General features: G+C 36.7%; 1 protein-coding gene across 13 annotated transcripts in view; it reads right to left on the minus strand.

Moving 5' to 3' along the window:
* DTNA (dystrobrevin alpha) overlaps positions 1–26791 on the minus strand; it is a 135349-nt gene that overhangs the window by 33103 nt on the left and 75455 nt on the right. For all 13 annotated transcript variants that reach the window (XM_072411257.1, XM_072411253.1, XM_072411254.1 and 10 more), the window contains exons 3-9: positions 26003–26083; positions 13568–13781; positions 12550–12635; positions 10261–10415; positions 9183–9288; positions 7906–8072; positions 4967–5091 (exon numbers count right to left, since the gene is read on the minus strand). In XM_072411257.1, coding sequence (XP_072267358.1) covers positions 4967–5091; positions 7906–8072; positions 9183–9288; positions 10261–10415; positions 12550–12635; positions 13568–13781; positions 26003–26083 — 934 coding nt within the window. The remainder of the gene's footprint in view (positions 1–4966; positions 5092–7905; positions 8073–9182; positions 9289–10260; positions 10416–12549; positions 12636–13567; positions 13782–26002; positions 26084–26791) is intronic.

Genomic DNA, 26791 nt, shown 5'->3' on the forward strand with positions numbered 1-26791 from the left:
AACTAAGCTAATTGTAAAAAACTTTGTTTTTGGTTTCTAATTATAAAATAGAGTGTAGATGAATGAGAAAAGAAACAATTGAAGAATCAGGTTGAAACATATCAAAATTGAGAAAAGTGAATGGGGTCTGAATAATTTCCTAAACTACTATATAAACCAAATGCCTCTACAATACTAATGTACTGCAAGTCTAGAAATACAAAAAATACTATTTGCTGCCAAAACAATTTTGTAACCCTCACAACATGCAACCTCTACAATGCTAGTATTATATAAAATAAAAGAAAAAAAAAAGGGTCCATAAGGGTCCTGCTTGCCCTATAACTATTTCTCACAAATCAAAACTAAAAAAAAAAAACAGATTTGTAACACATTCCTGTGTCCCTTTTAAACAAAAATTCTCCACTAAAACATTTTATACAATACAATTACTACAGAATAATTGTTGAACTCAATGTACAAATGATTTGATGTCAATGAGTGAATATACACCATATGCATAACACATCACAATACTCACCAAGTGTCCCTTTTGCAGCAATAAAATTAAAAACACATATAAGTGTGTATATATGGTTGGATGTTGGACATAACTATATTGTAGTTTGTGTTTAACAACATAGAATAACTCAAATGTAACATATTGCCCCACAGTCTGCCTAAAGATTATCCTTCTACTATAAACAACAGCATACAAAATAAATAATAAAAAGGCTACAAGTGCCTGGACCTCTGCTAACCGTTTTGTATTACACTTCTGTTTTGTACATTTGCTTTTATGTGGCATTAGCACCTATTAAACCTATTGTACCTGATTTAATAAAGCTCTCCAAGGCTGGAGAGGATACATGTTCATCAGTGAAGCTGGTTGATTCAGCAAACCTGGAATGGATTTATTCAAAGTCATTTGCTATTTGCTAGCAAATGTTTGGAATCCCGGACCAGATTTACAACATAAATGCACAAATGTTCATACAGTAACTAATTTGCCTTGCTGCTGTTATGTTTATACTCGTCAGGTTGGCTTCTTTTAACTAATATGGAAAACCTAACACAGCGATACAAGTGGAAACAATTTGGACATTTTAAGGAGATTGATGATAGGGTTTATTACAGTGCATCTGGAATAGAATACATCTGAAAAGTTGCAATGCAAAGGTATGTGTAGAGTCACCCAAAGCCTTCTGTATTTCCCAACATTTAAAATTAAACTAATAGCTTTTGGAGAAGGTTTTCTAAAGGGCCAGAAACTACAACAACATAGTTGTTTCCTTTTACTTGTCAAACAATTTGTATTTCTATCCATGCAATCCTAAGATTTACACAGCTCTGCCCCACATGCTGTGTCGAACAAGTGATGGGACTTAATCTTTCAATGCTCAGTTTCACTTTCAATGCCTCCTCCATACTCCCAAATCTGTGGCTGGATAGTAAAAGAAGATCCAAGTAACACATGGAATAGTTACTTTCTCTGGCACTCTGGCTCTGCATATTTAAGGCTGGGTCTGCAAGGACTGTTTCCCCAGCATTTAACCTGAGGCTTTAAAAGCCCATGTTTGAAATTCCCATGCATTCCAATGGGCTAATCTACACCAGGGCGCTCTCTTGAGGCACGTTTTTGAGCATTATAGCTCCTTGCAAGATTTAAAAAAAAAAATAAAATGTGGGGTAATGCGGGTAAACACGTCCATTGATTTCAATGTTATGTTATAACGTAAAAGCTTTAAACGCTTGTATATTCATGGAAAAAGTGCGGTAAAATGCGTCAAAGATGTTTTCCAGCTGTTTAAAGGCAGACTTTAAAGTAGGAACGTTTACATGCGTTTTTGAAACCGTCTAGCCTAAACCCTGTTGTACAGTAAACTGCAAGAGACTGGAACCAAGTCCAATTCAAGTACAATAACTGTTTGCATTTTATCTGTTCGGAGTTCAGCTTTACCACAGTGTGAAATATTTCCATTTCTTTACATGTTTTAAAATCTTTACTTATAAACAGTGTGGTAATAATTTATGCAGTGCTAGGTAATATAATAGTATATCTAGAAAGTGTACACAAGGTGTCTTACGCCACACCGAGCATGAACAGAGGATTTTTCTTCAGGAGTACAAGTTATGCTTTTAAAAAATCAATCCTGGATTTACAACCCATTTCTCAGCTACATACAGTTAAAATGGATTTTGAAGGAACCTTAAAACCCATTAAAGCATAGGCATTGAATGCATGTGTTAAGGTCATACTGAACGAAAAGGAATCCATGAAGTAATGAACATCATAAATGAAAAGCCAGCTTTCAGGGGACAGACACTAGCTGCAATCCTGTAATGCCTGAGAATTATGTGTGAATTACAGGAGATAAAATGTTTTGTGAGACCGGCCTGGTGCCAGCATTCTCCTTTTCAATGACCTGTATGGTCACCTGAGCAATTTAAGGGCAATGGTCATATATTCAAAGCCTGCTTATTCATGTGTCCTTTGCTTTTAAGGATTGTAAGTCACTAGAGAATGAAACATCTAACCCACAATTACAGAAATCTTTTAGCTTGTTATGATTACATAAATAAATGAAGTCAGCAAAACATAAAAAAGAAACCCCTTGATGTCACCTCTCCCTGGTTTTATCCCCCCTATCTCCTAATATTGAGTTATTAGCTCATATGCTGTGGATCTGCTATTTTATCACCCTACTGTTTTTCTGTATTGAACATCCGTTTCCTTATGGTGATTCTCTAAATGCTGAGATGTTTGTATTTTCATACGACATTATGTTTTGAATAAAAATATATGCAATCAACATAAACATACTAAAAACATTTAATGGTTTTAAAAATCCATGTTTTGTTTTCAGTGTGCAATGATAGTCATGGGGTGCTGATATGATTTGGATCTCGCAACTTACCCTGTTGTAAAAAATGTAAACCTATATCATGTGACAATGCCAAAATTTTAATTTGCTGCTGAAGCTTTTTCAACCCAATCCATACAGAATTCAGATAGTTAGGCCACATACCAGGTGTTATGTGGCATCAATTATCAAGAAATACTGTTGTTGTCAAATATTTTAAAGTTTAAAAACAAATGGTAGCCCAACAGTGTTAAATTTGATAAATAAATATAATTTTAAGCAATAGGGAGCGCAGATCAACTAATGGCAGGAGGGCAGGTGGATTCTACACATTTATATGATATTTTCAGAGCCTTTAAATGACACATTAACATATAAAAAATAGGGAAAAGCATAGTGCAAAGACTAAAACTGCAACAAATTTATGTCCAGTAGTTTATATTTTCTAAATCCTTAAAAATGATTAGTAGTAAGGGATAATCTAATCCCCATGAAACTGGCATATTACTGCAATCAGTACACCAATATTATTTCACATCCAAGGGTCACCAAGGGGCTACAAGTGAATCCTAAAAAAGGCAGTTTTTTGGCAAATGTAGGGGGTGGTGTAGCTAATAGTACTCAGTATCAGTATCCAAATGATGATCTATAGGAGCAGTGGGGGGGCATGCCATACCATGACAGTATAATCTCCCACCTCCTAGATTGTAAACTCTTCGGGGCAGGGTCCTCTCCTCCTCCTCCTCCTGTGTCACTGTCTGTATATGTCTGTCATTTGTAACCCCTTTTTAATGTACAAAGCTGCGTAATATGTTGGCGCTAAAAAATATGGTTTACTAATAATATTAATAATATGCTTCCTAGAAGTTGTTACTCAGTTACATACTATGCAGCATTACTCTGCAATGTTACCAGCAGTGAAGACTGTTCTTCTCTTTACTCTGACTCTTTGCTTGGAGAGTTGTAACGGTGATGGGGGAGAAAGGAGACATCTTTGATATACTAAAAGCTGTTCGGAGTAGATTATTCTGCACAATACGTAATTAGTATTCCAGGTCGCTGATGGGGAATATAAAGGTGTTTTTTTTCTGCACAGTGCGGAACACACTTACAGTGTCCACTGTTATTCCCAATAATATCAAGGAATGTCTTACAGTCTTGTGCACATGTATTACCGGGTTGCTACCTGACCTCCTAATGGGGCTTGAAATACAGTGTGGTCACCCAATGGCCTTCCTGGGACTTGAGCTGGTGCTCCAATAAGTGCTTTGTATATTAAATTCACTTAGCAGGGCTATTTTAGTTCTGATATATGCTAATATTGTTTGACAAAATATAAAAATCACTCAACATGATCATGTTATACTGATGTTACAAACTGTTAAACTATATTCATGTTTTGTGTTGCATGACTCAAAAACATTTTGTCAGCCAAAATTTTTAATCTGCAGTTCTGCAATGCGGTGTCACATCTTTGACAATCATTTTAATTTCTAAAACTGCAGGTCATCTGCAGGTGTGTAGTGGGTCCGGCATGCCATGTCCTCATTTTTTTCGGGACCCCTGCATAGGCTCTCCCTGCTCGCTCGCCACTGATAGCACTCACTATTACCGCGCCCCCTCTTCTTTTGTTGTACAAAAACACCTCTGGTCTTCTGGTGGTGGCTGTTTAAAAACGGCTATGGATAAAGTTTAGCTTTAAAATGTCTACTGCTAAATTAAAATGTTCCACTCACTTGAATAAATGTTCTTACCAGTGTAGTGCATTTAGCTCTTTTGTATGCTAAATAGTGGTTTATTTTTTACAATGCAGTCCCTTCCTACAACAAAAAGAAATCTTTAATACCACTAAACACAAACAGATTTTATTCACTGGTGACCTTGCTGTGAACATGTAGCTCAGCAGCATAAAGGATATTTAATACAAAAGACTTGCTGTAGTTTGTTTTCAGGCAAGCAGTGAAGGATACACACATAATATACAGCAACCTATAGAACTGCTATCCCTGAATAAAAACCAAGGTACGTGACATTATAAAACTTTTATAATGCGCAAAAGTTGACCCTACAAACTTTTAATGGAAGGAAAATATTTGCAGAGCAGTCCAGCTTTTGATACTCACACAATGTGAGCCAGGTTTAGAGGCTTCTCCGGTTGATCGGGAAACATTGGGTGCAGAGGCTCGCGACTGGAAGCACAGCTTAAAGACTTGCTAAGTGCATTAGTAAGCTTCTTTGCTGGAGATTTCTGTAAAGAGAAGAAAAAAAAATAAAAATAAAAAATATCTGTGAAAGGACATGTAAGGAACCATGGTGATGACCTGAAGACACATTTCTGCTAGTTAACACCCACAGACATGACTCAGCTATGGTATAAGGCTTCCATGTGTATTTTAAATTTCATCTTTAATAACTACCAAAAGCTCAAAAGAAGCTACTAGTGTCAGTAAAGTAAAAATACACGATTACCACACATTTTGATAGACACCTCTGTTAAATCAGAATTGAACACTGAGCAAATCAAACTGTCTCTGAATTTAACTTGTTTCGCCGTATGGCTTCATTAGGGGACCGATAAGAGACTTTAGCTAGATTGGAGAAACGCGTAGGGTTCAGAGACAGTTTGATTTACTCAGTATTCATTTCCGATTTAACATGTTTGGAAATCCTTCTGTATTTATCATTCAGTTGAGTTTTGCCAAGATTCATATGCACTTTTACACAAATTATTTGAGCAGAACTCAAGCAGAACCAGTTTTTGTTCTCTATTGTACTAACGAATGTATTTACCTATACAATTCATATGAATTTATGTTGCCTGAAAGAGCGGCTCTTCTTCCATGTCACACTTACCTCTTCCTCAATAAAGCACAGATGCCTCTCTCCTGCGCATGTGGGCAGTTCTGACGCTGGGCGTCCCTCTTTTTCCAAGCTTTATCAATTTCGTCCAATCCACTTGCCAATCAGAAAACAGCCTCTTGACCAGCCCTGGCTATTTAGCTAGCTCACACACTGCACTACATGTTCATGCAACAAGTCTCCACTATTTCCAAGCCCTTAGTTCTGCTGAGCTAGTTCCTGTACACCTGTTGCTTAATTCAGTGTTTCCTTTGTCCAGCTCCTGTGTTAACCCCTCATGGTCAAGTCTGTTGGCTCCCAGCCAACTTCCCTGTGCTGTTCCAGTCTTCCTGTCTGTCTGTTGACATCCCTGCATCACCCGTGCCTCCTGCTGCTTCCAGTGTCTCCTGTATTCCCTGTGCCCGCAGTGGCCTCTGTGTCACTGGTGTCTGTCTCCTGGATCCCTAGCTATTGACCTGACCCCTCTTGTTTGCTGTCTGCCTCAGCCCTGGCTTTCCTCGACTATCCTTCTGCTTTGTGATTTTGTACTGTGTTTTGCCCACCTTGGTGTGCCCAAGTACCGCAACCTGGCAGTAACCAGCGGAGCAACATCCTCACCATCTAAGGCTCCTGAGAAAACCTGGTTACTGCTTAGACTCTGCGCCTTGGCCCTTCATCAGGGCTCACACCACCTCTGTGCAAGCCATAGCACCCCTAGTGGTCCTGTCTCTCCGTGCATGGCATTCCACATTTCCTTTATTTTATTTTTTTTGCATTTATCATAAATGGCTTGGCAAACTGGGCATTAGCCTATTATTAGAATACTTCTCCTTGGGGTCTCTTATCTGTTAAACTGGAAAATAGGTTCTTTAAAGATAACTACAAAAATAAAATATATACACAGTATAGGGTCTATTATCAAAAGAGTGAACATTTTGTCCCCATTTAATTTTTCAGCCTATCACTTGAATAATTATTGCCATTTACTAACCATGTCACATTTACCATATTTATAACCACCATTTATTCCTCAGAATTTGACATTTTAAATGTAAATAATGTCATAAGCTGCAATGGGAATCAGTGGTGTTTTGTTTTTGTTTTGTTTAATCCTGTTGAAAACATTTGCAGCTGTTCATTACATTACAAAATGGAGAACAGTCCATTTAAGTAAAGGGAGTTTTTGTTTGCTAATTATCATAGGTATCATAGTACCTCTAATCCCCAAGTCTGACCACCAGGGAACAAAACCTGTTCCCACTTTTTAAATATGATCATTCAAAAGAAGTGATCTTGTTTCTGAATATCAAGAATAAAAAAGTGAAGAATATTTTTCTGTTTTCAACCTCTTTTAAATAAGACTCAATTTGCAAAAGTTACAAAAATATTAATGTGAGAGTTCTCAAATGAGATAAATGACAATTATATACCAGTGCACCCCATGTTAGAGTTGGACTGAGCAATAGGAGTTACTAAACTGACAAAAGGAAGATTTCTGGCTCCATTGTATCACTGGGCATTAAGAAACAGAACATTCAGTTTTCACTATCATCATATTTTCTTTTAATATATTCCATTCTTAAACTGCTTCTAAATAAATTGCTTTCAAATGTTTGAGGGTGCTAAGATTTATAAAACATGAAATTTACAATAATTATATAATAACCATAGAACATTTTCAACAAGCAGTTATACATTTATTTATTCTATTTATTAAAATGTGAGTCAGTTTCTTGGGATTTTTTTGGCCACAGATCAGCATTACAAATTCACATCACTTACATCATCATCACAAAGCATGTTACAAAGTATAATAATACATCAACACCTAAAAACTAACATTCCTTTGTTCTTCAATTTTATTAAAAAAATAAATAAATAAATAAAAGATGCGCTGTAAACCTTCGGCCCAGTATCATTTCTTCATTGAAATAGCTGAACAGCAATAAAATGAAAATGTGCAAACAAAAAAATAAAAAATCTAGTTCTTCTTAAATTGATTTTCAGCTCAAGCCCTTCAAGATGTGTAGGCAAACTGAACACAGAACCCATGTGAAATACTCACTCTTATTCCATCAATCTGTAAACAAACACCAGCTGATAGATTATAAATCGGAGTGATAATCTCCCTCTCACCAAAGTCATAGTGTGCTGGTTTTCCCTATCTTTCTGCATTAGTCCTCTTCTATGGTGCAGCTCAGAATTCTGTAAAATTCTCTCTTACCCATGATGTGTACTCTTTCATTTGGTGCTGGTTGCTATGGGAACCACTGGCATGTCCCCTCCAAAAGCAATCCTGACAGAGCTGGTAATTGTGACACTGCTGGCAGCGATAGCGGAAACCCATCATGCTCTCACTGTGGCAATAGGAACACTCAACAGGGTGGAAGACTACAGGAGGAAAAAATTGTATAGATATGGTAATCAACATATTTATCCTATTTGTATACACATACCACCCAACTAAACATCCATAAAAGATATCCTAATCTTCTGGTCTTGCCACTGTCTGCCGATTAAAGAAATCTGGTCTACGTTTGTTTTGTTTTTTTCTTTTTAACGACTATAGAAAACTTGCAAAGAAATCAACCTGTGTACCAAAATTATTTGCATGAAGAAAGCATTTAAAGTCTAGGTGAAGGCTAACCTAACGATGGTGGATCGATATCCACACCTTTACTCTATCATCCAGACTTATCTGAAAACCTGCTCAATGCAAAGCAATAAAAAGTAAGGATAATTACACACAAGCAGATCCATTGCCAATGAATGACTGATTCAATGGATATTCTGTATCAGTATGACCCAACTGGTTGAAGTCCCAAAACACTGCACACCCCCCTGTAAGAGACACTAGCCTTCCAATCAATTTTTCAGATAAAGGATTAAAAATTGATTGGATTATGATCAAATGTACTCAGTCATCTGTATATATGACACAACTTTTGTACTTTCAGATACATTTACAAACACATCTGATCTCTTCATAACCGATCAAAACCCCCAAAAACTCCCTACTGAGTCCCATAATCAGAAGGCTTCAGTCAGCTGCTTAATTATACTTATTATTATTAAACCGGATTTATATAGCACCAACATATTATGCAGCGCTGTACATTGAATAGGGGTTGCAAATGATAGACTAGTGCAGACAGTGATACAGGAGGAGAGGACCCTGCCCCGAAGAGCTTACAATCTAGTAGGTGGGGGAATTTACACACAATAGGAGGGGGATATTCTCTTTCATTCATTTCAGATCTGATCATTTTATCAGAAAGTAGATAGGGTCAGAGGTGAAATTATAGCCATCATGAACCCACCCCCTTGGATGACGTCATTATTTAGCCTAAGCTCAATGTAGTGCTGCATTGACCAGGACTCAGAGATTTTTCAAAATATGCTTTAAAAAAAAAAACACTCCCAGACCAGTGAATTCATGTGTATGGTAATATACTAAGTATTTATCAAAATAATAGCTGCAGTCATTAAGGAGTTACATACCATTTTCTACATTCGCCAGTCGATGCAGGAGAGGTAACCAGACAAGACACTGAGGTGGTGGGTCAGACATAAGCGTATCCAAGAAAGAATTTAAGGTAACTTTTTTCTGTTAAGAGGAAGAACAAAAAACATTGAAACAATCACATTTTAATATTGAAAATTACATTTTTCTTACGCTCACCTGTCCTTCACCTGATCTTTATTATGTGGAGATCTAGAAGCTGCACAATGGATAGACAGTTTCTCCATTTATTTATATAGGAAGGAATCTATGATAAATCGAAATTATGGACGGCTTATCCACGAAAGAGATTTTCTGCACATTCTATACTATATAAATGTCTAATAGAAAGTAGAACATGTTGAACTTCAACATTTACATACTGCTTTCTTTAAGGTTATGTTGCAAATCTCTTAAAGTATATCTAAATATTTTTTTTTCATTTGTGAAGCTTATTAGGTACTTTTTTCTCTGGAAAGAAAAATGGAAGTGAAAGGATGTCCTTACAAACTGAAAAGAATGAGTATAAAAATAAATGACAGACCGCTAAGGAAAGGACGCAGTGGGACGCCTCCCACTTATCCCCCCCCCCCACCTTCTCCACAGAACAGGCAGCACTGTCAACTAAAGATCATTTTAGGGTGATAATGGCTGAATGTCTGTATAAGGCCTTTATTTTTTATATTTTGGTCTAGGTAAGTACTTTCTGTTTCAGAATTTTTTTCCCTTTCATTTCAGTATATATCTTTAAGTCATTATCTGTCTGTTCCAGGTTTTTCCCCATGATTACCTTACATTACAATAAGTTACCTTGACATTCAATGGCCTGTATAAAATGGATTCTCTTGCAGCTGTATATCACAGAATCCTTCAGTGTACTTAAAAAAATGTCATAGGAACAATCTCTAATATTGTTGTAACAATTCAAACCATCAGAATTTAATCTCTGAATGTTGTTTATGGTACTCTTAAAATATATGAGGACTTGTAATATCCCATCCATTTTAAAATATTAAATTGATGAAGTTAGTTATGAACAGCAAATACTGTTTTTTTGTTTGTTTTGTTTTTTTGTACCTGCTGTGAAAAACAAGACTTTGCAGACTGCTCTGTGTAGCCAAATGAAGGACCTTCAAACACAACGGTTGGCAGTTTAAGCACCTCCCTAAGGAACAGGTCATATTTTCCATAAAGCATGACCCCACTTGAATCCGAGATCAATGAGAAAATATCTGGAAATGGATAAAACAGAACATAAATTACTTTGTACACTAAGCATAATATAAGACTGATCATTACAATGAATAACGGGGACTTACTGCTACAACACTAGAAAAAATGTATAAATTAGTAGAAGAGCAGAGAAGAAGAGTGTAAAATTCTGCTTGTTATATATTTTTGTCTCTGTCTCAACCAGGGGTTATTTAGGCCAGGCTGTCTGGGCCCAATTTAGCAGTGTGAGTAAGCACTGCATAACTGGACTATCCTGGTAATCTATTTACACACTCAAGTATTTTTTTTCAGATGTGAACATACAAGGATTTTATTTTGTATAGAGGGTCAATTCATAACCTGCTCAGATTTTCTTTAACCAAGGCAATTGGCACCACCTTTTACTTAAAACAAAGCTATGTGATCACTAAAACTGTTTGTCATACATTCCACATGTAAATTGTCTGTGAAGGGTTTCATCTATTCAGATCATTGTAAATATATTAGTAGTTAGATACATTCAGCTGTAATTGTTCTTGTAATTTTGAAGACAAATTTGCAGCTTTCTAAACTACTTCGTAAAATAATGAAGATCTCTCCCCGAGAAGAGGCAACCATTTTGAATGAGTATTTCATACAAAGGATGCCAACGAAAACATGTCCAGTGCTGGCATTTCTAATTAAAAAACACTTACTGCTTTACAGACACAGATATATCTGAAGAACATTATTCCTTGTTTCCTAGCAGTTATACTGATTTAATGGTTTGAGTATTTTATAAGTTAGAAGAATTTAAGTTTTACAAGAATACAGGTGAAAACGTAACTTTCTGGATGCTTGTTCTGTCAGTAAAATCAATACGTTAAAGGGTCAGCAGGGCAGCCTGGAAGTATAAAGGGTCTTATATTTTAAATAATGTAGCTTGTGGCCAGGGACTTCAATCCTCGGCCAAAATCAAAAAAGCATTTGATTATAGCCCAGCGACTACCCAAAAAGTTGACAACCCCTGATGGCCACATTTTTGATCTGCTCTCGTTTACTTGTGGGAGACATGGTAAAAGAATGGTGCAAAAGAGAGATACACAGAGAAAGGGTGAAAAGGAGAGATAAAGGGTAGGATAAAGATGGAGTTAAAACAGACATGAAACAAACATGAAACAGACAATAGTGATAGTGAAGACTCAGATAAGCTGAAATAGAGTTATAGAGTTAAGCTACGTACACACTTCCAATTATTATCGTTGGTAAACGAACGACGAACGATCCTGCACGATATCTGCGAACGATCGTATAGCACCGATCCTGTACATACAGATAACGACACGATCGTTCGTAGATATTGTACACACAATAGATGCGATCGTTTGAACGATACAGGAAGTTACGTGCACCACAGGAAGTGAGCGAACGTTCGTTCATCACGCATGCTCAGCCCATGGACGATCAATGAACGATCGTACACACGAACGATGGTCAACGATCGTCGTCCAATCCGATCCGCCGGTCCGGTCGTTCATTTCCAACGACTTCCCTCCGTCGGCGTCGTTGGTTACTTTTTTTACGAACGATTTTTGCCCAATCGATCGTTCGTTCATCGTTCATTTTGAACGATAAAAATTGGAAGTGTGTACGCAGCTTTAGGTTCAAGTGAAGGGTATGGCTCCACCTATACTTGGTTATTTTGCTGGCTAGCCAGATGCTAATGGTGGGTCTGCTAACCAGTAAGGAAGCCATGTGAAAGTGGAGGGTCTGGATTAGTCAAAATGGGAGTCAAGTGCAAGTGCTGGGTCTGGGCTACCCAAAAAGAGATCTACATGCAAGTGCAAGGTCAGTCTCTATTTGTATCTCTTGTTCTTGCTTGTAAACCCAGAATGCATTTGACTTTTGCCATGCTGGAACTTTGAAACATGGGGAAGGAGGGCCCAGAAACGTCTGATGGTGACTTCGGATATTCATGTATTTGCCAGAAGCATTGCAGTGAGAGATGCTTGACTCCAAGAAATTTGCAGAGTAGACTTTCCAAACTTAAGTGAGACTATTGAACTATTTATATTTCTGTTTGCTACTAATCTTTCTTTTTTGCATATTGCAATACAAAAAGTACTATAGAATAATAATAAAAATAAAAACCTTTAAGCATATTGTTATACTCACATCTAAGTTTGTCCATGATTTTTCCTCCACACAGTGTGGCCAATGCCATTTTGACAGCAAAGACTGTGATTTTACCATGTCCTTCCCTGTAAGGTTACAAAACAATAAAACATTAGGTTAAAAATGTAAAACACATTTTTTTTTCGGTCATCAGTTCGGTACAGGCAGTGTAATATTTTATTTGTACGTGGGATCTTAATGTAGGAGAATGAGGACCACAAGTGCTACACTTCCTATTTTTCTGTAAAATGTTCTGAAACATTTGCATATGCAAAATACATCTAAAATATTAAATAGGAGAGAACCTCTGTGGACAATCCCACCATCGGGGCCATAAAATATCTTGTGAAACAAGTGGAAGAAAACATTGCCCTGGGATACACCAGTCAGAATTAGATTCCCAAATATATCCAAATATCTAAACATTTTGTGTTTTGACATAGACACCAATGTTTTGCCATATTTCAGATTAAATCAGTGGGATGGGTGGGCTGATATTTTCCACTTTTATTCTCACCATCAGAAAATAAGTAAGGACTTGTTCACATAACACAAAGCTGAATTAAATGCACTGTAAAAACAAAAACGTATTAATAGGCTACATTAACACGTTTAATAATTGAATTGTTAAGGAGCCTTTCTAACAAAAAAGACTGAGCAAGTGCTAAACATACAGTGTCGTTCTGCTTTATGGAAATGGGGAGAATGACAAAGCAGCACTCCACTGCGCTCTCTCCCTTTCACTTCCATTACGATCATTCGTTGATCTGCCAGGATGGATCCATGAACGACGTCGGAAGAGTGCTGTACACATGCCAGATTCTTGTCCGATACTAGCCCGATTATCGGACAAGAATTATCTGACGTGTGTACGTAGCCATAATGCAGAAGCAGTATACTCAACCAGAACAACATGTTTTCAAAGCCTTCGTAATAAAAACAAGCATCTTTAAATACATTTTTACACTTACTTAAACCCACAGGTGCAATACAAATATTCGAGAAAAAAAACACTTACGGATCATAAGCAGCCAACAGAAAATTTAATAACAGGCTGATGGACTGGTCGATGCTGATCTGGTGAGTGGTCGGCATCCTCTTATTAAGTTGGTAAAATACTGTTGATAACACAGCCTCCAATCGTGCCACATTCAGCTCTACATTGGGGTCGAGATTGCTTAATGAGTTTTCCCGAAGGGCTTCTATAATGTTCCATATGTCTACTAGGTGCACTGTGTGGAAACAGACACAGCAAGTCAGACAAGTGATAGTCCATTCAACAGTATACCAATTTGATTGGCTGCCATTATTGTATGCCATTGTTACCATTCTAAGAAAAGAGCAAACAATTTTACAATGCTAGCAATCACGGTAACAGTAATATATTACTACATGTAATTTCTACTCCAGAAGCCTGCACAGCTTGCTCTATAGAATTTATAGCACAAAATGTCTCATTATGTGGAAACTTCCCATTTTAGTTATAGCAGTTACCAGACTATTGCAATTGTGCCAAGTCAGTGAGAGATTTGCACTTATGAGACAGAATAAGGACTAAATGACCGACAAATTCTAACCTCAGTAAGAGCACTTATGGTTATATGAACGGGTCTGTGTAGTTAAGGTAAAATGAAAACATCCTGTATGCTGACTTTGATGTTAAAGAGGAACTATTGGTGAAAACAATAACTGGTATTTCTTCTGTATTTACTATCAATATAGTATTTTTTAAATGCCCTGTAACATAATCTTATTAGCTGACCATCCTATAAGTATATCCTCCATTTTTCCACGTCTATTAACAGGGTGGCAAAGCTGTTTGTTCTTTTGTCACCCTGTAAACAGGGTAATCAAGCGTTTTTAAGGTGGTAAAGCAATAGTTTTTAGTATTTTGGAAGAACGCCCGGCAGTGTTTTATAGTTCTCTGAACCCTGTTAATCAATATGTTTGATGGATAGTTTGGTCTACATGAATGTGCAATAATAATAATTAATAATTAATTAATCAATATGTTTGATGGGTAGTTTGGTCTACATGAATGTGCAATAATAATAATTAATCAATATGTTTGATGGATAGTTTGGTCTACATGAATGTGCAATAAAAATGAATTAATACACTGATTACTATTACTATTACAGGTAATAACCATATACAGTTAACATTAAATACAGACATATGCTCACATATGAACATAAACATTTCCTAACAAGGTTCACTTTAATATTTTAATGCTGTGTGCCTTGTATTTTTATATTTATCCAGGAAGTTTTTAGACAGGGAGCCATGTAACTACCAATCCAAATTTTGCAGAATAGATTCTATAGCCATAGAATCCAAATGGAGAGACCTTTAGAGATTTTAAATGTAGGTTTGTTTTTTGACAGCTATTTTTTGATAACCTATGGAACAAATTTATTACCTAGAATTGTTCTTTTTAGACAAATGCTTTCAGAAATGTGTATGGCCCAAATAACAGATGATACCATTTAAAAAAAAATGGCAGAACTATCATGTTTTTTCCATTTGCTGCTTTTTTAACATACAAGTTATCTTATATGAGAGATATAGTGGCTGTCATTACTGATCTTATGTTAAAAATGTTGGTTGCCTGATTGTCCTGTTGGCCCACTGACCTCAATAATATCAGTCAGAGTCACTGATGTCAGCAAAATTTGCTTATCTGCATGCAATGGGGTCAGCCAGGCTACTACCACTTTCAGAAGACAAAGTCTGCAATGCCAGTTTGAATGTTTCTAAAGTCATTGTGATAACACTTCTCTCAAACACAAAATATGATTTTAGGTTTTCTATTTTTTTGGGTTATATTTTATACAGTAATATGACATTAGACAAATCAAAGCAAGACAAGACTGAATCAATAAACTACTAATACAATCTAGGAATCTCTGCAGGAATGTTATAGTTTGATAGTCTGTGTCATTAAGCTTAAATAGGAGTGTTCTGTGATCACTTGTATTACCTGGCATATCAATGTTCTTTTGGGTTGTCTATGATTTTATACTGTACAATATCATCCAATATGGATGAGGCCTACGGTAAGTGAAGTCAATGAGGGGGTATAGCTATAATTGTGGAATGCAGTGGTTGCATGTTACAGCCTAGAATCCAGACCAGGATCAGGAGATACATATACTTGCCATTGGCAACCATTGCAGGGCTGTCTAATGCAGAAGAAGGTACTTAGGAAATGAAAATCATTAGGAAATTATTATTTTTAGCACCTTTAGCTAAATCTGTATTTGCAGGTTCAAACCAGATTACTTTAAACACACAAATATTGTGTTACAAGTTGTTAAGGCAGTTCCACTGTAAAACAGAATTGGTTGTCTGTTGCACCTTCCAGACCTGTGGTCAAAGATTACAAGGGTAGCCACTTCTGCTATAGCACACTGCTGCTATGCCTCCAGGAGCGCCGAACAACACCACAGGTTAACATGTTTGCACACATTGCCCTTGCATTTCTGTTGGCGATTCGGTTCTTCCAAAGGTGGAAAAGCAACCACATGACCAAAAGCAATATGTCGCTTCCAGGAACCAAGCTGCAACCCCATCCCAATGACAAAGCAAGTGGAGTTGCATGAGAACACTTACACACAGCAGTTCCCAGCCTCTCCAATACAGTTACATTGAAATATTAGGGACTGTGGTTGAGCAAGGGGAACAATGCTTCAGTTTACCACAAGTCTTTAAGGGACTTAAAGAGTAACAAATTAAAACTGTGTCACAGTCATTTTTCAGAATCTTTTCAGAGAAAATTCAAATATCCTAAAAAAAAACCTAGCTACAAACTGTTTAAACTTATTTAAATTCAGCCAAAAAACCTTAAAATATCCCCAAACCTAAAGACTCAAATGTTGGAGCCAAGGGAATTCTAAGAAATACAGAGATACAAAAATTACTTAAAGCCTATACAGCAGCAGTTTAGACATACTTCTGAAGACATCTAAATTGGTACAACAATTCACTGACTGTTTTCCAAATTGCAGACACAACTCCTGGACATTCAACCAATTAAATATCATTCTTCTAAAAAATGTTACAAGTGATGACTGTCAAGTCAAGGAAGTGATGACTGTCAAGGAAGTAAGGCAAGGATATTGGCAAACTTTGCTCTAGATTCCTACAAGGTCCTGTACTTTTTAACAAATCCCATGTTTTTTATGCTTCTAAAGCCATAAGGGGTCTCTGCAGGAAAATAAAGTTATCAGTCAGTACTTTTGTGCAAGAATAAACTGAAAAACCTTGCTGAACTTCTGAAACATTATATTTTATAATAGAATTCAGTGTATGCAGGAAACAGGGAGGAATTTATTAGTGTTCTCTTCTCACTTTACTTGATTTGCAGTTCCGAGGTTGACAATGGCTGTAGCATTCCAACACTGGAAGGGGTATACAAAGACTTATTCTACAAGTTATGGAAGCAGTCGATTTGTTAAAGCAAATGTGAGCCTGAAGTTTGGAAGCACTTAAAACTAAATAAACATAGCGGAACGTATACTTCTATCATAACTGCAATTCACAGTATGTTCTTCACAGACAGAGAAGTTAACCTTTAATAAACGGCTTCAGAAGTCAAGATAATAAAAAAGATTTTAGAGCTGACAATTTCGATAGACATGTTTCTTCTGGATGTGGCAATAAATTTACCTACAGGAAAGTAAAGAATGAACAATAAACTAGACAATGTGAATACCTTTTTTTTTTTTTACCAATGGGGTACCTTCATTGGATGCTGTGTTCTATTGACATTATGCAAACACCCTTTTCATAGTAGCAGCTGCATCCTATAGAATAAAAGGGTCATGGGCTAATTATCCAATTCGAAAGAATGCATTGCAGGAAGCTCATTAAAGATAGAAACATACAAAAAAAACCTGGCATATATTTCTTTCTGTTAGTCTCTGTGTGGGCAACACATTAAATTTCAACACAGACATTTGGACCAGCATCAGCTGGAAACTGCAGCTGAATCCCCAGATAATCACTGCTACAGCCTTAATTAATTACCCCCTATGTGTGTCTCATCAGTCCCTCCTTTCTCAACGCATTGCTATGTGACCATAGTAGTCCACATTTACTAATACCAATATTATTGCTGTTATAATTTGAAATGTGAAGAATTTGAAAAGACAATCCTAAGAACACGTTAAGTGTGCATTTGTTTATATGTAGCACTATAAGCCGCAACTGATAATAAAATGCTATCAACTATGAACAAATGAGTAATGTTTATGGCAGATGTTCCAAATACCCAGCCATGATGGGGCTAGCACAGTAAATACCCCTTCCAATGTTGCAGCATCAGAAGATAAGGGACAGATTTTATACCAAGAACAGAAATACTCAGCTAGGCAAAGACTTTGCCCATTCCCCATGCTTTGCCCTGGCAATTGATGGCCACCCCTACTGAAAGCACAAGTGGCAAACGATAGATGAAAGGACTTAATTGGCTTTGTATAGCAGGTAGAAAAAAATGAAGGAGAAATGTCTACTAACAACATGGAACAGTTACAGCTGGGAGCATGTCATCATATCCGGATCAGTTTGCTTTTACAAGGCTGCAATTTGTGTAGAGCAGTATTTCTCAAACCAGGTTTCCCCAGAGGTTGTCAGGGGTTCCTTGAGCAAAGAGTAATTTGTGCCTCTCAGGGCTCTCTGACACCAATTATCCTTTTGACTATATTTTATTTATATATATATATATATATATATATATATTGAATTAAAGAGGATGCTCGAACAAAACCCACAAGGAAAAAAGAAGTATCCTAGTAGATGCATTCCTACATTCCTAGTTAAGACCAGATGACCAAGGATGAACTAGAGTGTGTGCTTTTAGCTGCCTCAATTTAATTATTTTAAAGTGAACAAACAAACAAAATAAAGAAATATTTTTATGATGCAGTGAGCAAATAGTAACAGAACTTTGTTTTGCTAAGCACTCTATAAAATGAATGTGGTTATAAAACTGGGTTGCTGTACATAATTTCCCATAAGGTTAATGGATCTGTGCTCCCAACAATCAGATATCATATTTCATTTCCCAGGAAAATTAAACTAGCACACTGGTAGTTATAAGAAAACAAACTAAACCTTCAGGGGCACATTGGAAACATTCAAACAATAAGCAACTTTGAAGTAGGCAAGAAGTTTGTGGCAAGGAAAAGTAGAATGACTAAAAAGCATAACAAGCCAGTTTTAGAACAGAAAAGTCTAATGTGTTATACATAACCTGCTGAAACAGAAAGTATTTTGGATTTCAGCAGTTGCTATCAGTATGAGCTTGTTATACAAGACGATCGTGTATAACAAGCTTACTGAAGAAAAAGCAAATAAATGTGTAATGCATAACCTACTAGAACAGAAAAGGTTTTACATTTCAGCGGTTGGTCACAATCTTCAGCTCAAAAAAATAAGTCTAAGAAATGTCAATGATTTTTCTATTCATTATGTCAAATGCAGATTAGCATACACCTGGCAGAAAAGGTTCCTGTAAATCATACTCTATGAAAGGTGTTAGCTCATGAAACATAAGGTCACAGAGCAGCAGTTTGTACTGTGCATGGTTAGCATAATAATCACATCTGATCATCCCACTCTCTGCACTGTGCCTCCGAAGAAGAACACTCTGGAGACTAATGAAGGGCACTGTGTGATGTAATGACACTAACTGGAAGCACCGGTGATTTATCAAGGCTGCCTAACACTGCTCTATTTAGATGACGAGCACAAATTACTATGTTACAGTGGTGCTGAAAATCTGAATACCTCCTGCAGGGTCCAAATCAATCACTAAACTGTAAATATTCTTTTACACAAGATATACTATATTAACAAGCTGAGAGTCCTACAAAATTGTTTTATTACTGGGCTGCTTCATTTTATTTAATTTTCCCGTTCGGCCACTAGATGTCCCTGTACAAGCTTTTGTAAAATAAAAAATAACAATTCCTGGCTTTTTAGAATAGTGACCATGAAGTAGCCAAAAGTAACTACCTTCAATTCCTTCTTAATTCTCAATGATAAAGGGTTTATGCCTCATTTATAGCAAGCAGAACCAAGCAAAGATTTCTTTCTGTGCACTGTTGGCCTGGGAGAAAAAAAAGGAATGATTGGCAGGACTCTGCTTGCTATTAAAAAAGTAAAATTTTTCAAAAAGAATGTGTCAGAAAGGATAACCAATTTCTTAGTAAACTTTCTGCAGATCTGCACAGAATGTAGAATGCTATACAAGCTGTACAGCATCCCACACATTAATATTTGGCCAGAGGAGTGACAGGTGCAAAACTGCAAATGGGCTGAATGATGTAGCCACTTATTATAGAATATTTCACCATATGCTACATGATTGTGTAAAAAGTAAAAGCAGAACTGGCTTTCAAAGGGAACACCAGGCACATATTGCTTTCTGTGCTTTAACTGACATACAGAGATCATCAAACACACACTGTATGTGATATGACTGCATGTTATCTCAATGTCATCATCATATGACCTTTGGAAGCCCCTGCACCTAGTAACCTGCAAGTTAAAAAATTGTATTCAGTCACCAAAACAGGCACTTCAATTCATATATATGCAGGTAACTTCAAAGAAAAGCTGTCATGTTATATGGGATTTTCTGAGAAAATATGTTTTGTGCAAAACGATATGTTTATTATACGAAGCTCTAATTATAAAAAACAATAATAATATTAATCTGACATTCCCTAGTGGGAATCGATTACTGCTATTGAAACACATGGGCCTGGAGGATTTCCACGGGGGAATCTTTGAGGAAATGTCTGATTCCTTGTTTTATAAATATAGTTCCGGATAAGAGACATGTATTTCATATGTCCACTAATTTAAGAACCAGTAAACCCCATTATTAAAAATATTTTTTACATTTATCAGGCACACACAAAAAAAAAGATAACCAGTGATGTTATAAGTGATGTAATTTATGTGTGCTAAATCCTGTGATTAGAAAGAGAATTTGCTTCCCAGGACTTCAGGATATATAGTACAAATGTGGTTAGCATATTTATGTGTGGATTACTTTTACTCTGGTAAATATCCTGAGGGGTACAATCCATGCCAGTTGCAATATGCAGATATGACACCAAGAGCAACAGAACACAAAGCATTGAATATAGACACATCCTGCCTATGTTGTTGGAGCAGCCAATGTGTAAGACGTAATGGTATTTGTAATAATGAAGCAATGAGAGAATCTACAGCATGCACATTTATTCAGAGTTTAGATCATCAAACGTTTTAAAATGTTAAAAAAAAATCCTGTTTAGCATGACTTAATAGTTACACGCACCTCTAAATACAGAAACAGGAAGCCTTTTCTTAGCCCTATAGAAAAACTGTCCATAGAAGCAACCTTTACACTACACAAAATTCCCAGGGTTAAGGAACTGGAGCAGAAAGAAGGTACAAAGCATTGTAGGGTGTCAAGTTGGAACAAGTCTGTGGTTATGATTTTACTTCTTGTAGGTAGGTTTCAAGTGAGTCTACTGTTCCAAATCATGTCTTCTTGTAGGTAGGTTTTATGTGAGTCTACTGTTCCAAATCATGTCATGTTGGGAGAAACTGATGCTGTTTTATCATACTCTTCAGGGCTGTGCCTGGGCCCCAGGAAATGGAAATAGGCCACAGTTGTGTGAATGCCACCTTAGGAGTAGCAGAGAAAGCTGTGAGATGAAAAAGTACAGATTCTGCCACAATCCATTCTAGAAGCTTGGGGAAAAGGTTTTACTTGTTTCTTCCCATGAGATCTGTCTTTCTGTTTAGAGGCTTTAGGATCAAAAGACAGATGAAACTCACACAGGCACGCAGCTCAACTGAAGTGCTGCTCAGTATGAGCAAGCCACATCTCCTGGCCTTTTGGATTTCTTAGCAAAATCCTAGCCTTAGTAGCCACAACTTATCCATTTTACCATCTCTACCCTAGCAATTTGACTACAATTTATATCTTTGGTCATTAAAATTGAAGGACTAACACCTATGCAGATTTCCTGACACCAAATATAGGACTATGCAATGCAACTAGAGCATTTGTTTTGTTACATTTCTTGATAACTGGATTCAAAGGATTATGTGCTTGGGAAATATATACTAGATATTTCCCAAGCTTATACTAAGTGCTAAGCTAAGTGCTTTGATAACCTTTTCTAATACACTGCTTATTCCCTACAATGCTACATAAAGCGAATAGCTTAGCCTGCATCTATGTCTCTAACCTGTTTGCTGATGTATGCAGGAAGAAGTGACCCAAAGCCTTCATCAAAGGTGCCTTTGAAAGGTGTGAAAGGCAGAAGTAACTTTGATGTGTGAGTTGTCAATGTCTTCTTGGCTTTAAATTCTTTTTGCTACGCAATAGACAAAATAGTAGAAACCCAGTAGAGAAACAGCTAGATCTTTAGGGACAGATTCACACATATTTCACCAAAGAGTTTCTTATAGGAAGAATCTTTCATATCTGGCAGTAATTTACGTAACCATTGACAAAAAGAAAGGTTGCGTTAAAAGGGCAATCCCTCCACACATGACATGACAAACATAAACTTCTGTTTAAAAGCCAGAAACCTTTCCCAAACATAAACCTAACTAGAGTTCTCTTTACCCATTTCAATGGGTGAAATCTCATTTTAGATACCTGGGTGTGCTGATCCCTAAAAACCCGGCAAAAATGTATGCCCTTAATTTCACACAAGCTCTACGTTCTACGAAAAAGGATTATAAAACCTGGACTTCTCTTACACTCTCCATTATGGGTAGAGTGGAATTCATTAAAATGATTACTTTCTCCAGACTTTTGTTTCTGTTCCAAACCCTCCCCAACTTTTTGCCACCTCAGGATCTGAAACATAAAATATTTGTTTAGGATGTTCATATGGGGCAGTAAACACGCAGTGGCCAGTCGCACAATCCTCCAACAGACGACCAAAAATGGAGGGCTAAATCTACCTGATGTGGCCCTATATAACCAAGCCGTGCTTTGGTGCATATTAAAAGATTGGATACACGGTACCTCATACTACACCAATCTACAAGTAGAATTTTCATTATATCCTCCCTTTGGCCAGTCTACACATTCACAAAGAACTTTTACCAGACTAGGTCAAAAATATTTCTCTGCTATTTCCTCAATGGCAGCTGTGGCATTTTTTAGATAAGGGAGAATCACTTAATGCTCACTCCTCCCTATTCTGAATGGGCAACCAATGGTCTCCGCTCAGTATGAATGCTGCTTGATCCACAAAGTCACAAAGCCTACTCCTTCACAGAATAAAAAGATTCTCATTCATGGCAGTATTTTTCTACTTTTTCAAACTAGGGTCTATGTTTCGAGAGTGACCAGAGCACTGGCTCCCCATAACTGGTATAACCCCCTAGATGCAATGTTGTTAACCCCCTCCCCCCTTATTTCTTCCAAAGCCATTTACAAACTCTACCACTTTTTTTAGAAATGGTCTGGATTATGCGAGTGCCATTTTGCGAATGGCAAAGTGGCAACAACATTTCCTCAATTTTATTATGACTATCGTGTATCCTGGAAAGCTGTACCAGCAGCTGAGTACCAAGAAAAGTTTTTTGGCTTTTTCATGTGCAGCATCCCTTTACTATAACTTCTAGGAACGCCTGGTTACAAGTTGTTTTTGGTTAGGTGCTCAATTATATTCGTAACAATCTACTGATTTATATAACCTTTACACCTGAATAGGCAATTTTTGGCATAGCAGAAAGTACAAGGGTTCGTTTTGCCACAGGAGCAAGATGAAAAGCACTGCTGTGTTCGGCAGTGGCTAGACCCCCTCCTGAGCAACTGGTAGAGATTCCTTTCTACAATCAGTGCCTCAACCAAAACAAGATTGTATAACTGTTTCCCCCATACTACACGGTATCTTGGCAGAGTCATGGAAAATGACCCTCCCACTGATATGGAGTAAAAGCATTTTCAGGAGAATTACAGCAATAGCAGTCTTCATATTACTTTTATGGCATATTTACTTTAATTAGAGTGAGTCTTAGTGAAGATTACCTGGTCAATCTAAAAGGAATGACATAGTTATAATAAATGATGCAGTGAGGGGACTGTATGACTCCAATGAATGCAATAAACATTAAATTTACATTTATGTAAGCCTGTGGACCCAAATGATTTATGAAACGAACAGGTAAAATGTTTAGAAGGCATGCCCCCTCTGTTCTCCTGTAAGGTGCTTAAAAGAGAGAAAAAAAATGGGAAGCATCAATAAACAAATCCCCATGGTATTGAGGATGCTGAAAACATTGTGGTGCAACAGACATGGGAGCTAATCAGGGCTGGGATTAAAAGAGCTACTTATAAACTTGACTACCCTGGTTCTCTAATCTCAAATGAAATGCTACACATATTAGAAATGTAGTGCAGTAGAAGTGTAAAATATGTATTTCATCAAAGAAAGATTCTCTAAAAAAAAAGGAAATTCACCTTCTTACACTCTAAAAACATATACAGTTTTGGTGCTTTTTTTTCAATGCTGCTGTGTAATATGCATGAAGGTTTATTAAGACTTGGGACAACATGGATTAATAATGCAGATCAATTCATGTGTTTTTATATGCAAAAGATAAAACAGGGCCTGAATGAAATCGAAAAATCCACATACCACATACCACAGGAGAAAAAAAATAATATTCTGCCTTTTGCATGTAAACATTTAGCAGTAAGCAGAAAACTACATAAAGACAACAAATATTTAAAATCAAAAACGTGTCCACAAAGGCCTGATGACAGAAAGTGATGTTCTGATCATTAAAGCTTTCCTTTAGTAAAACAAGCAGGTCGCATAATTCATTGTCACTGTCTCTTTGGCAAGGTTTGCTAATTAACATGTGAAAACAATACAGATAAATCAATCCACTAGTGAAAGGCACAGTTAATTACCTGATATGAGGAAAAAGTCTACAAACATCATGAAGGTTTTTCATCAAATGACATGAGATAAAATAGGACTGGACTGGGTTCGAAATCCCTTGTTTCTTGTATTATAACATTATGTCATCTACTATGAAAGTGCTGCAATAATTCTTGCATATCAATACAAACATCTAAGAAAGAATTCTATTACCAGCACTTACATTGCCTGGAATCTTCTCCTTAGCATACTTTTTATGTGGCTTACAAAGAACTACTTGTAATTTAAATTCATAGATATCTAAGCGTATCAGGACATGAATGAATGAATATATTAATGAATGTTGAACTCTGATGCTAATGATAATGCTATTTACAAGTCAAACATAGTTGGACCAGGGCTACAACTATAACTGAACATTACTTTTCCAATAACAGTATTCTATGTAACAGAGTATCATCTATACACTATATGGCCAAAAGTATGTGGACAGCCCAGATTCAGCTGCTCAGATGTTTTCACCAAAGGAAAACAAACATATTTTGGAAAATTAAGAACTTGCAGTGACATTTTGGAGACGTCCATTTTCTGTTCCATCTGCACAAAGCACATCGTCACAGATAATAGGCATTTTAGGAGGGTTTAGATTTGAAGACAGTCTAAGGCTTCCAAAATACCCATGAGTTTGTCTTAACCATATAAATCTGGTACAATGGATTGCTTTTCTAATACCTTATTGACATATGACAGCAGCTAAATCACCTAATCACCACTAAACATTTTTATCATGGATAGGATGAAAAGATATCTGTATTGCTCTCTTATATTGGCAGATTAACAAAAAATGCAATGGCAACGCATCTGATTGACATACTAATAACTTCACTGAAACAGACTATGGAAACAACGGTTGTCTGATCCAGCAAATTCATACATTCATAAACATATCTCTGGATGCCTCTTATAATGTACCAACTATTTACCATTGGAATGCAAACAAAATATACCTACCTGAGACTGAACCATTGCAGTACATCAGTCCAACCAACATATCCAGTCCAACCCTCTTTCATATCTAGTGATCTGACGACCTTTATTACTTGAAGGATGAAGAGGTCTTCCTACACATACCCATGGTAGATTTCAAGCAGTCTTCCACATACAGAAAGTCTATTAAGCTATATGAATTACAACAAGGAGCTAACATACATAAATATTCTGATAAAATGGCCAGATATAAAGTAAATCTGAAGGCAATTCTGACCGAACATAGGGGACTAGTTTTTTTCTAGTTTTGGATCATCTGTAGATGTTGGTAAATATCAATCTATTATTCATAGTCTGTATGATGGGTGCCAATGATTGAGCAGCCTGATCAAAATTCCCACCACTTTCTATCCAAGCCTTCCATGACCACAAGTACTGGAGAGATGATATTTCACACTAGTAAACAGTATGTACAATGCAGTTTTATAATTATGCATTAAGCAGGCTATATTTTCCTTGAAAAGAAATGATCAATTTCTTTTACTTACGGTTACATTTCTTTTGTACAAATCGAATCTTGCATGCTGTTCGGTACGTGGACAGACGAATACGATCCAGATCTTGAGCCCCTTGCAAAGTAATAAAGTAAAAAAAACAATAAATTTGATTTTTAGCATCACTGTACATCAACAACAATACTAATGTTCATAGGATGTCACATGTGTTTAGACATCATGATACCCTAGACCTGAATAATATTGCCCTATAGAGAGAGAAGAGACATATTTGTCATGTAATTATTTTAATAAACACTAATGCGTGAAAGCACTAAGGGGGGCAGGTCTTTATGTGCAGACAAACTTTTTATTTGTACCACTAGACAAGAAAAAAAGAAATATACTGAAGCTTACCAGTCTTACGTTGGAGTTCTGAATTATTTTATTCAATTAATTTTTACTTGGTTTACAAGGTAACAGTGTTTACTATACTGCATCTATGGGGGGGGGTTGTAGCATTGTGGCAATTGAGCAGGACTACAGAATACCTTTCCCTTGCTTCTTTTTCATAAGATGGGGGGAAGGGGTTCTGTAAAAGCATGGATAGCTGGAAACAGTGCTGACTGATAGCAGTCGGCTAGGGTAAAGAAAATTATCAACATCATATCAAATAGGAAGAGGTAATTGTGAAGGTTTGCATATACTTTACATTTTTTTTTTGTTCTAATACTGCCACCCCAGCAACTGGCCCACAAGTGCCTTATGGCAAAGACAGCCTTGATTATGATTTCTTTAAAATGAGCGCAAATATTGTGTGTGTAGATAAAAGACACAATGGTA

The sequence above is a fragment of the Pyxicephalus adspersus genome, chromosome 5 (assembly GCF_032062135.1).
Source record: "Pyxicephalus adspersus chromosome 5, UCB_Pads_2.0, whole genome shotgun sequence".
In the NCBI taxonomy this organism is placed as follows: domain Eukaryota; kingdom Metazoa; phylum Chordata; class Amphibia; order Anura; family Pyxicephalidae; genus Pyxicephalus; species Pyxicephalus adspersus.